General features: G+C 45.0%; 1 protein-coding gene across 1 annotated transcript in view; it reads right to left on the bottom strand.

The window, feature by feature from the left end:
* Positions 1-13,146, bottom strand: part of slc22a23 (solute carrier family 22 member 23) — a 31,729-nt gene that overhangs the window by 7,697 nt on the left and 10,886 nt on the right. The window contains exons 4-5 of the mRNA XM_029246450.1: positions 2,013-2,181; positions 1,130-1,257 (exon numbers count right to left, since the gene is read on the bottom strand). Of these exons, the coding sequence (XP_029102283.1) occupies positions 1,130-1,257; positions 2,013-2,181 (297 nt within the window). The remainder of the gene's footprint in view (positions 1-1,129; positions 1,258-2,012; positions 2,182-13,146) is intronic.

The raw sequence follows: 13,146 nt of genomic DNA, 5'->3' as shown, positions 1-13,146 counted from the left end.
ACCACGTGGGCGGCATAGCAAGTAGTGCTGCTGTCTCACAGCGCCTGGGTGGTGCGAGTGGATGCGGGTTCGATCCTTGCTCAGTCTGTGTGGAGTTTGCATGTTCTCCCCGTGTCTATGTGGGTTTCCTCTGGGTGCTCTGGTTTCCTCCCACAGTCCAAAGACATGCTGTTCAGGTTCCCCCATAGTGTGTGAGTGACAGAGAGAGTGTGTTCCACTGATGTATGGATGAGTGACCCAGTGTAAGTAGTGTATCTAGCAGTGTAAGTCACCATGGTGAATAAGGTGCGTGGGCTGGTAACACTACATAGAGTTCATTGGAAGTTGCTTGGAGAAAAGTGTCCGCTAAATTAATAAATGTAAATGTACGGTCTCAGGAACAACACTCTGGTGGTGGTCATAGTGGGCCACTGAGCCCCAGCCCTGTCAAAGTCCTGAATTTATTGTTCTCTAGAATGAATGAGCAAACAAATATTCAGGCATCTGCGAGGCCACCTATTCACCTCTGGTGACCTTTCTCAATTTCTCAACCTAACCAACATGACTGTAAATGCCATTTGACTTTAACCCTGCTGCTAACTGCGGATGCCTAAAAAGTACAGATTCAGCTAGTTGTAATACCGTCACAGACTATTTTCCACAAAGCCACGGATAAACTTGTGGAATGGGACGGTCGCTCGGAATAAGACCTTGGCTCACAGACGACCAAGTACAGTTCTGCGGAACTAGACACGGGTTCACAATGGGACAGTCGAGAAGACCTCGGTGTGATAGCGCTGAAGTTCGACTACAGCAGTGGACATCCTGAATAGAACGTGTGCCATAAAGGAAAAGTGTTCATCTGTAACCTGCATTTCTTACCATGTTTGTGAAGGCTGCCTGAACCCTCACAGACTTATCCCCTGGGACAGTGAGTGAGGACATGTTACCAACAGTATTTCTGTCTCTAGTTATGGATAATTTCACGGGAAGATTAATAGCCTTGTCACTTTCCAGACAAAAACCCACATAAGAGCCTCCGTCCAATCCTGCAGCGAGTGCAACCTAATTATGCAGTATGGTGATAACACAATATTCCATGTTATTACACAAAATCAATAAAGCAATGAAATATGAGCATTTGTTTTACCTGAAAGGATGCCATTGGAGTCCAGAGCTGTGTCCACCTTGTTTTTCTCTGCAATGTGGTAAATCTGGACTTTGGATCTGTGGTACTGTTGCGTGGACAGGAGCCACCGCAGGGACTCTGGGAAGACCCTGTGCACACAGGTAGGATGGTCAGAAGGAGTGGACACGGTCTCACGTCACCATTTTCTTTTAACCAGGATTCCAGCTTAAGTTCTGCACAGTGACCCTTGTATACAAGATTACACTGTATATACACATCTTACATGAGTGGTGTGCACACTATCTAAATATACTGTACCTATGCATCAATCTAACTAGCACCAACCAACCAACATCAACAACGGCTTGTCCCGTCGCAGCAAGCCGGAGCCTATCCCAAAGACACAGGACACAAGGCTGAAGGGGGAGGGGATACACACAAGACGGGATGCCAGTCCATCACAAGGCACCCCAAGCAGGACTTGAGCCCCAGACCCGCCACACAGCAGGCACTGGCCAAATGTGCTGTGCCACCACACCCCTCTCAGTCTACCTACTCTAATTTAGTATACATTAGCAATAGGTATATGCACACAGCCAAAATGTGCATGTGTTAGTGCCATGTTTGACCTTCAGTATATCAGAATGGTTAGGGCGCAGTGGCACAGTGGGTTTGACTGGGTCCTGCTCTCTGGTGGGTCTGGGGTTCAAGTCCTGCTTGGGGTGCCTTGTGATGGACTGGCGTCCCGTCCTGGGTGTGTCCCCTCCCCCTCCAGCCTTACGCCCTGTGTTGCCGGGCTAGGCTCTGGCTCCCCGCGACCCTGTATGAGACAAGCGGTTTTAGATGATGTGTGTGTGCGTGTATATTAGAATGTGAGTGATACAGAGGATATTGGAACTCGTACCAGATGTAGGACAGCATGAGGACAAAGGGGCAAATGATGACGACCTGTAGGACCTGCCAATCACGACACAGTGTGGCAAGGCCCGGCATGAGCAGCTGCCCACCCAGGGCAACAAAGCTGGCCACCATGGTCATTGAGAAGCGCCGGTCTGGCAGACACAGCTCAATCCCTGCAGAGAAAGACCACAGACAGACTGGTTAGTTACCCTTTGACCTTTTATGTAGTGATCAGTGGCAACATTAAACTCCAGAACGGGCCCTCACATTCCACACTGTTCCAGTTAGTGACAGAAACATCATCAGTGCCCCTAGAGGTGATTTAATCACTGATATTTGATTGACCTTCCTATCCATCACCACCAGTCCCCACCCTCAACCACCCACAGTGTCATCTACCAGCCAGATGGACTGTTTCAAGGTGGCAAGGTCTGGATAATACACAGCCTGGCAGAGGCTCAATTCCGCCCTACAGAAGAGTCCGGAATTTCAATTAGGCCTCCCCAAGGACGGGAATAATTCCCTCCATTCATTAGCAGTGTGAATGGGTGGAATTGCAAAGCAGACCAGCCCGGGCCTGGCATACTGAGGAGAGCCGCCTTCACAAACCGGGTCCTCCCAGCCTCACTCGGCCTGCTGAATCTCAACGGTTGAGACACGTAACCCGAGTTTAGCTGCGATAGCTAAAAACCAAAGCGCTGGGGTTAGACAAAAGGACTGCATGGGTGACAATAGCTTCCCTTGAGCACAATTCGATGCAGGATGCAGAGGCTACATTTGTTACGCTGTGTTTTAGCTTCAGAAAAGCTCACCCCAAAGGCATTCGCATTCCCCCTCCCTTGGCCATACTGGCTATTAATACACAAAAACCACAAGCTGTATGGAGACTACATTTACAATGGGGATACAACAGTTATCTATTGTAGGCCATTAGGAACAGTCAGTTTGCAGATGCGCGCACACACACACACACACAATACAGGGCTAAGAATAGAAGAAAGCAGTAAAAGAAAGCCCCCTTCACTATGTAAATTTCTCCCTCTGATGGCAGCCATCACTGTCAGCTACAACTCGGTGTCACTCTGGTAGTTAACATGCCTTGTGCTGTATATGTATTGTTTTTGCCAGTTCAATACATTACTCAGCAGGTGGGCACCAGATTATATAGTGGTTAGAGCTGCTGCTTTACAGTCATGGGACACAGGTCCAACCCCCCCCCCGCTGCTGTAGTTCCCTAGATCAAATGTATAAACCATTGTTCAAACCCAATCACTTTGGGGAGGAAAAAAAATGACAGCTAAATAAACAAAAGAAAATTGCTTGCTCTATGGTGGGGTACACACACATGTTGTCTGAACTGCTTGTCTCATACAGGGTCGTGGGGATCTGGAGCCTAACCCGGCAACACAGGGCATAAGGCTGGAGGGGGGAGGGGGACACACCCAAGATAGGACACCAGTCCATCACACGGCACCCTAAGCAGGACTCGAACCCCAGACTCACCAGAGAGCAGGACCGGCCAACCCTGCTGCACCAACGCATCATGGTGGGGTAATTCATGGTTTAAAAAAAAAAAAAAAAAAGGGGGGGGAATTTCTACATGAAACCACCAGGGGGAGCCTCTCCAGCTCTTTGTTCAGGGAGAAGATTCAGCCCTTTATTCTCCTGTACCACATGAAAATCAAAAATCCATGAATTTCTGTCTGATGTCAGTGAACAAATTCTTTTGGCTAGTGTCTCACACTTCATGTGCTGCTGAAGAAGGTACAGCTACCTGCTCTTTACAAAATTGTTAACAGCTCATTTTGAGCTAAACTACGGCTTCAAAATCTAAATATGACCTTTGCTTTTGTTCACCAGGGAAACAGCTAAAAGATGGAGATGTAGACCTTTTAACATGAGAGCTTGGTCCGTATGGATGTCTAGGAAGGGTGTCATCTTAGTAGACAATCTGCGCCACTAATCGTTGGCTCAAGAAGCCATGCTTCAGCTCCTTCTCGACTTCTGAGAAGATTAAAAGATAAAGGTGGCCAATGAGTTATGACATATACGAATTATGACCACACAGACTTCTGTTGGCCGTCCCATAAGTTCTTTACTTCAAGTCCCGATGGTTTTTTGTAACATCTAAATGCTGACCACTCCATCCACTGCATAATGATATCGGCTGGCTGAGCCGCCACAAGGCACCATATTTTATTATTTGGGTCTCAGTCAGTGTTTGGGGCGATTGCTTTTGTTTACGCTACCCTTCAAGTTTCTTTTTGGAACAACAAATGGGAAAAAAAGAGTGAATACTGTACGGTATGAACTACAGTATTTATAAATTACCTGTACTGTGTAATTTTACAATTACTGTCATGCATATACTGTACACATACAAGTAATTTCATTATTCCATATCGGTATTATTTTAATTTGAATAATGCTGGATATTAGTGGAAACATATTTTAAAAGCCCTATTACGCAACGTAGCATGATATATGTTGAGGACAACCTGTAGCTCGGAAAGTGGAAACCCCATCATCTACTGGAGAAGGGAATCACAGGGAAACCCAGCAAAGTCCTTAACATTCATTTCTACCCGAAACCCCCAATCTGCTCATTTCCCACACTGCCTTTCAGTCCTGTCCTTTTCACAGATGAGTTGAACCCTTTCCAAACAACGCTGGAGGACAATATGCCGTCAGCTGACAGGAGTTCTCCACAACTGTCCATGAGGACTCCAGCTGGGAAGGAAAGGAGGTGGGAGTGGGGAATGTGTAGGCGAAGGAAGCAGCCCAGGAGGCCCGGGGAACACGTTCGGCACAAACAGTTCCACCCGCTGAGGGGGAAAGCGCTGACTCAGAGCCATGTCTCATTCTCGGGCGGGCTTCACCGGAGGGAGCCAACCGAGACAGGCGCTCACCTCAGTTGACCCCAGCAGTCACCTGCCCTACCACCCCCATTCTCCCATAGCTCTGTATGTTCGGTCACCCTTATTTTAGGACCTTCAAAGCCTCTGGCCCAAAAACACTTCCCAAACCTCCCCCTCATGTTGCCTTCACCACCTCCTTCGCATTCCCTGGGAGTGGTGGCCCCATCTGCGGACTGGGGTGTCTGGTCTGAATCACATTTCCACTGAGGACCACTTCTGGGTAAAAGGTTGCTGCTGAAAGGAAAACTAAAGAAGAAACTCCAAACATTTGCTTACAAAACATTAGATGTGGCCTCTGCATGTATGTGTGTGTGTGTGTGTGTGTGTGTGTGTGTGTGTGTGTGTGTGTGTGTGTGTGTGTGTGTGTGTGTGTGTGTGCGCGCGCTTATCCACTGGCTCACCCCTCATACCAAAGACACAGGTACCTCATCTGCCACCATTTCCAGCCCTCACTGTCCCAACTATGGATGCCAGGTCTGCTCTCTTTTCAGGAAGAAAACCACTTGACCTTCATGCCAATTACACTGATCCTCAGATTACGGCAACCACATCATGCTATGAAATGTCGTATGAAAATATAACTGCTTTCTTTTCTGTTTGCTTCAGGTATGCGTTTAATTTTCAAATGTGTGAGACAGAAGGAACTCTTTAAGGAACTTTGACTTTATATCTATCCCCCATCAAAAAAAAAAAAAAGAACAGTCATGGGAGTCTTCTGATGCCCAGGATTCTTTTAAGAAATAAAAGCTGCAAGGAAATTAAAAACGCCCTAGGTGACAGTATGATTCACTTAGCATTATCCACCTTGTTCAAGACTAGTGCTTAGCCCTTTGGGGAGAGAGGCACTGAAAGTCATGGCAGTCCTTTTAATAAAGCAGTGAAGGCTCATGCCTCTTGTACTGCCACCTTAAGGAAGACCTTGCTGACCAGCAAAACTCCCCACAGCACAGGACACTGAAGTCCAGAAACCTTCCGCATCATCATAAATGAAAGACTTCCGTTTGGCCAGACCTCTTCCTGCACCCTGGTCTCTATTGGGCATAAGGGTTGTTTGGCTCAGGAGAGCGTCAACCACAGGAAACAAACCTGCCGTAACTGTGGATAATGTCACGTGACAAGCACAACATGACATGGGCAACTGTCTGAAAATGAGAGGCATCAGTATGACACTACAGAGGGAAGACAAAAGGGGGACTTCCTGACTCGCCCGCTTCCTGGCCGATATTCCTCTTCCCCCACCCACTCTTTTCCAGCCTTGCCGTATCGGAGTTGCCCTGATCCCCTGGTCAGCAGAAACAAATGTCTAAAAGAGGGGAGCTCTAACTTACTAGCTATGTGGTACTAAATAGGTAAGGAAAAAATTACACATCTGCACAAATGGCTTTTCTTCACAGTGGTATATTTATGGAATTTAAGAAATGTGTCAGAATCAATGCCTTGACCACATTTGCTATTCATCTGAATCCAGCTCTTTTGGCTTTTTAATTATCACCGCAGGGCTTCAAACTCGATGTAGCCATCAGCAGGGATATGCAAGAGCCTCCTCAGTTTTAGTGTCAGCACTCCAGCGCTTGTCTGTGGGTGTATTGAGAGCTAAGGCACAAGACAAATAACAGCTTTGGAAAACCTTAGACGACTCTGTGCATTTATGCATTCTAGGTCAATATTTTCTGGCCAGATTATGCACAAAAAAGCCTAGTTACAAAATGTCTATAAAAACAAATGAGTTTTCAAAAAGAATAATTTTCATTTTACATCTTATGCCCTATCCTCACTATATCATACACACTTTGATAACTGGAGTTGGCCTGCATGATCACATAGTAGGTAGCGCTTGTGCATCAATGCTATTGAGCTGTGAGGTTAGACATGGGTTCAAATATGGCTCAGTATGTATGTCCACGTGGGTTTCCTCCCACAATCCAAAGATGCGTTTCAGGTGAACTGGTGTGGCTGAATTACTGACAGTGCGTTACATTGTTTAGCTGTATAACTGAGTGAAAGATTGCAGGCAGTCTACTATATTTAGCACATTAAGCAGTCTTAAACACAGGCTTTAGCTAAATACTAAGTATGTTACTTTGGATTAATGTCTGCTAAATAAATAAATGTAAATGCAGTTATGAGATTATTTTCCAAAGATGACCATTCTTTGGTCCTGCTCTTCCCCCTCACATAAACTAACAGGCTTCTTCTTACACTAAGCCACTGGACCAATCCCACACTAAATTTCACAAGCTGTAAATAGAATATCTGGGGTAAAAATGCCTCCATTGTCAAGAGCAGCAGCACATTGACGGGTTGTGGCCACTGCTCTTACGTCTTAAAGAAGCAATGTGGACGATCTGCCGATTAAGGTACTTCTGGGGCAGACACAGACTGTACATCATGAGCCGTTCAGCAACTTCACGCGATGATCCCTGTACTGGTACAGGATGTAGAGCTCTAGGGTTCTATCCTGAGGGTATCACAAGCATGGAAGATGGACATTTTTAGGGGCTTTGGAGTCCCTGCAGGTTGGGTTCTGACACTCAGTGTCTCACCTCATAAGCAGTAAGCCCTACTGGTCTTCTTGAATAGTGTGTGGGTGGAGTCTGTGTTCTATCAGGCCACACCAGCCTACTCTCCAAAGCTAACAAAATTTTTTCTCGATTTTGTTTAACAAATTGTGGGTCACAAGTTCCCACTATACCAGTAACGGTAAAGCAAAATCTTGAGCATTTTATCATCTTAGCCAAAAAAAAAAAGTTATATCAAGACATCCTTAATTGCACCAAGACCAGCAAAAGAACCTTTTCACCACTGCATTGCCCAGCGCTGGAATCAGGTGGCTCCAACCAAAAGCAGTACATCCTATACGGAGGCTCAAAGGTCACGTCTCGTAATCTTTTTCAGCTCATATTAAAGAGCCAATATCTGCACTCAGCATAGTGTTTCAGCCCATCAGCTGGTCCTTCTTTGGAGAGTGCTCAAGGATATTTAAGAGCAATTTTTAAATAAAAACACCAATGTGCTTTGAAGGATTGCAAAAATGTGCAAATCATGTTCAAACCTGCAACTCTTTATCAACTCTAGAATTAGTCAATGATTAAATAAAAAGAATTTGGTCAATTTAAGGCATATTAGCATCCATTACATTAGGTCAGTTAGGGTGTTTATTCTACTGGGAAGGAGCATCACCACATGTGGCCACAGACGAGAGAACCTACATGTCTGGTGGTCTTTCAGCTGAAAGATATCAAACATCACCCATTCTCACGTTATGTCGTAGAATATGCAGAGAGCTTTGGCTGAGTTCGCCGCACTAGTCTGCAATGGCGCCAGGTGTCCGCAGATCCAAATGATGGGGTCAAACATGCAGTGATCTGTATCTCACAGACTGTGGTTACTCGCACGTGTCTGTGTGTTTGGGGGACTTCCATCTGCACAGCACACAGACGGATCCATCTGTTACGGCAGTTGCGGAGGAAAAGAGGGAGGGGGAGAAACACAAAGTGGTGACATATTCACTTGAGGAACCCTGGCTGAACAGACACTTGGAGTGAGTAGCCACTCCCTAACATCCCATCATAACCAGTTCCTTACTGGAGCCACCAACCTCACACATGCTTTGGCTGTGCCACGCTGAAGTACAACAGCTGCAAATTGTGGGGGTGAAGGGCAAAGATGGGCTAACAAACTCACAGTGCTCTTTGGACCCATCTCCTATGCTGAAAATAGTAACATACTAAGAAAAAGATAACACCATCATTTAACATTACATTTTCATTAGGAATTTAAAACATGCATCACTTTCTCTGTAACTTGCATCTGAGAGTAGAAATTGACATTGGGGGGTGGCACTATTGTTAGTCTTTTTTGTTTGTGGTGGGAAGATGGGGTGGCTCTGAATTGCTTAAGATGGTTGACACTTATACTTGTCTATTCAAGGCTTGGAATCCATATAAATATGCAATGGTAGGAGTTATCAAAAAAGCGCCCCAGTAGTACGTCACAGTGCCAGCGTAGAACAAAAAGGCACCTTGTGAAATATTAATGAAAACCCTGTACAATATGTGACACATGGGTGCGAATGACTGCATAGAATGCCATTTTATAGAGATGCAATGCATTTCATTATTTTCTACCAGCACATTTACCATGGCAACATGAATCTCCCTGCTTGCGGTGCTTTGCCGCTCCTCTAAATTTTCATCAAGTCAAGGCATTAACACAGCTTTCCACCTGTTCGTCGTGTATACAATAGGCTGGAAAGCCGAGGCAAAAATAATGTACGTTCAACAGGATCCTCTGCTTTTGCATATCTTTCAAGATTTTGCCTTAAATAGAAAAATTATAAGGTTTCCAAACGAAAAAAGCAAAATCATTTGAACGCACGTTAAAATGAAGTGACTGCATGCCACATGACCTTGAGATCATTGCGAAAGCTAAAGAGAAATAAAATCTATAAAACCCTTGAGCAGGATGAGACCAGTGCCAAGGAGTAACAATATCTCATAGAGACTGCGCCTGGGAGAGCATGACTCAGAGCGCAGTCGAAAGGGGAAAACAATACGAACAAACTCAATACTAGTCAAGCAACCACAGGACTAGTCGCACCTCGGCCTCCCTTCTCCCGTTCCAGGTCCACAGTACTGGAATATCAGCACTCAGCTGGTTTGCATGGAATAAAAAGCACAAAAGACTTCATTCATTAGCTGCAGGTCTTACACTCTTAACTGATGTCTGTGTGTCACAGCCACATAAGTGAACACATACAAGCAGTTATTTCATTGTTTATTCCTATTCAGAGGAAGGGACAACATTTAAGGTCTTCCACTGTTCACAGACCCATATAGTCCCACTTTTGCCCCCTCTGCCATCTAGACCAACACCCACCTGCATAACCTCACTCTTTCTGCTTACAGTTAATACTCTGGTTGCTACTTCGAAATCAGTACTTGATCTTCAGCTCTTAGGGGTTTTTTGAATAAATTTTTGTAGCACTGATTTAACAAAGCTTTCATAAAGATGTGCCAGTCCTGGCCCTTTCCTGGCACCTCATTCTCACAATACCAAGGTCTCAAAACCAGAGGCAAGTATGCAATCGCTTCTATTCATGGTCAAAAATCCATGACTGAGCACGGACGACAGAAGGCACTTGGTCACTTCCCTGAATGCACAGGTAAAATGCACAAACAAGACACTCAAAATCCGAAAAAGGTGCTCCGACAGCCCATCAACAGCAGCTCAGACAGGGAGATGATTAGCAGCAGCACAGCAGCCAGGAGTACCGCACTGAAAAGACATGTCCTTTCATCAGAGACACAAGGCACAAGCTGAGGCAAGAAGAGGAGTGTGGGATCTAGGCCAGCAGGTAGGACAGTGGAAAGCAAGGCAGACTTATAATCAGAAGGTTGCCGGTTAAGTAATGCCGCAAGTCCTGCTGTGCAGTTTACACTGTACACTGAAGGCCTGTTGTCCAACAGTCACATGTCAGCCCTGCCAACTTGGGCTGCAAGGAAAAATTTGATGGGAACATGTAAGGGCATCACAATTTGAACAATTCAGCCAGGCACTTAACCTGAACGGCTATAGTAAAATAATCAGCTGTATAAGTTGGTGAAATTGTAAGATGCTTTGCATGTAGATCTACAGCGAGTTGCAAGACAATAATGGTAATGATCTGCCCGCTCTCCACCTGACGGTGTGTCTGAACCTTGTCACCACTCCGTGAAAGGCAAAAAGAATTGATATCACTTAGCCAAACACTAAAGAACAGGCGGGGAGAGAGGTGGATTGTGAGGTACAGTAGGGACATGCTGCTTGAGGGGTCCACAAGTCCAACAATTCAGGAAGCGCATTCTGTTGAGAACCATGTCGGTGCTTGGGATTACCAGCTGCTCCAGCTGAGATTGCATTTATTGTAATTTGATAGTGATGAGTGAGTGATGAAGAGCACAATAGTGTGAGACTCATGTGAACATCACGTTATTGTTATGCTGGTGCGGCGTCACTTGAAGAACAGACTGCCATGGGGTTGGATCCCAACACAAGCGTCACACTGGAATAACGCCGACAGTGCGACTACGGAGGTGCAAAAGATACTCAGACTGTCAGAATAAACACTGCAATGTGTGAAAGCAACCATCTCTCCATGTGCCACCAGAGTACTTTCCAGAGAGTCTCACATGGAGGAATATTGCCTCTTTTCTTCATATTGTGTTAAATTTATTGGACATGATGGCTTCAAAAAGCCAACCCAAGCCCCTGCCAAGTCCTTTCTGCTCTTCAGATCATGACATTTATTATAAACCACGAGCTTTCTTAAATTTCAGGACTGTTTTAAACACACATATAGACTCCATCATAAGCGTAACATTCTTGCGAAGCACATTTCAACAAAGTTTGAAAAAACTCTCAAAATGAAACATTGCACTGCGGGTGATTTAGCATGGATTACACGCAAAGACCTGAAAACTGTACTGAGAAATAAATATTTCAAGTCTGTGCTTTTTATAAGACTTAAAGACTCAAGAGATGTCGTCAGTGAAGACCGTCAACACAGGGACAAAGGAGGGAACATGTCACAGTATCACCGCTGCCAAGCACAACTGGCTTTCTGGGGCCAAGGCCATCTTTGTGCATCACAGAGGCCCTCAAGTAGTTCTCAAACGGAGGCCTTTCTTTCAATTTTTAAGTCTCAGACTAGAATCAACAGTCTTAGCAGAGTGCAGAATCTTACATAACAGTTTACATGTCAATGTGGTACATTGTAAATAAATAAAATTTTGTTGGGCAACTAAGTGAGCCTGGGAACAAACCTACACACATTAAAAATCAAAAGCATGGCGTGACTGTGCGGACCTCAGAATATTTAGAAACATCTATGGACATCAAGTGGCCCACTGCCCTGTAGGAATCCTGATTCACAATCAAGTGAACAGTCCGCTTCATCTCAGTGTAAAAGGAGGCTCGCTTAGGGCACAGGGATTCGGTGACACTTGCAGGAATGTCACGGAGACAGCAAATGGAAAAATACTGAGTGATGTGCAGGAGTGGGGAAGTTATCTCCGTGACACCAGCCCTGCCCAGGTGGGACAGTAGTCCATCCGGAGGACGATCAACCACTGGGGCACATACCAATATAGCAAGTTTCTACTGCAGTCATTAACCTGCCTTAAGTACTTTTAATCTCTACAAACAGCTCCAGTAATTATCCTGGGCAGAACATATCTGAGCATATTTCTGAGAAAAAGCATAAACACTTCTTACTGAGTCTAGAAAATACAGCTTTTGACATTTAGAAATCATTTAAGATTTTGGAGACTTTTTTCCAGAAATCCTACACAATGTGCTGTATATTAAGAGAATGAGACAATGTGAGTTTCCTGTTACCTACAAAATGTCCAAGGGCCATGCCCAACATCTTTTGCTTAACAGCTCATCTGAGAGATCTGAAAACATGGAGATTATGATTCCTACACAGAAGCGACTGTTGAAGTTGCAGTCCCATGATTTTCCTGTGCTACTATCTATATTTTCAAAATCATCTCTAAAATGGTGTGACTGATTCCTTGGTGTGTCCTGTCAGGGGTCAGCTGTGAATAAGTCACTAGCAGCGCTGCACAAGCGCTGACTAACCTCCATGGTAAGAATTTGCACAACCAAGTGATAAATCATTAGCGTTTAAATGCCGTTTCATTATGATTTAACTGCTGTAGTCCCCAGATTAGTTTCTATGAAAATCAGTGGTAAGACCCTCGGTTGGCAGGGAACAGAAAAACGAAGCCTTTCTCCAGAAAGGCTCACAAAGGTGTGGAGAAGCTGCATACTAGAGAGGGAGGTAATGTGCAGTCACCAACACAGTGCAGGTCTCAGTTATGTAACTTGACACAAAACATCATCCTTCAGCCAAAACTGAAGACTGGACCCCTACGGAAGCCACCTGCACATCTTAGGAATTAACAAAATGCTAACATAACACACACACACGTTCTGCTAGATGAGGGACAACAGCTACTCTTTCAGGACCTCCAAAGTGCATGAAGACTCCAGGTGAAAAAGTGATCCGTAATATAGGGTACGTTAAAAATGACAAGGACACCATAAGCCCATCATCTGAATGCCTTGAATGTGAGCCAAATGCTACATATTGATGGCAACCTGAGAGGTTTAAACAGGATATCATAAGCTAGTTGTCAACTTTTGAAACATCACCTCCAAGGAGATGGGCTTTTA

The sequence above is a fragment of the Scleropages formosus genome, chromosome 19 (assembly GCF_900964775.1).
Source record: "Scleropages formosus chromosome 19, fSclFor1.1, whole genome shotgun sequence".
NCBI classification, from domain to species: Eukaryota; Metazoa; Chordata; class Actinopteri; order Osteoglossiformes; family Osteoglossidae; genus Scleropages; species Scleropages formosus.
Note: the sequence above shows the minus strand (reverse complement) of the source record. Positions and strands in the feature narration are given on the sequence as shown.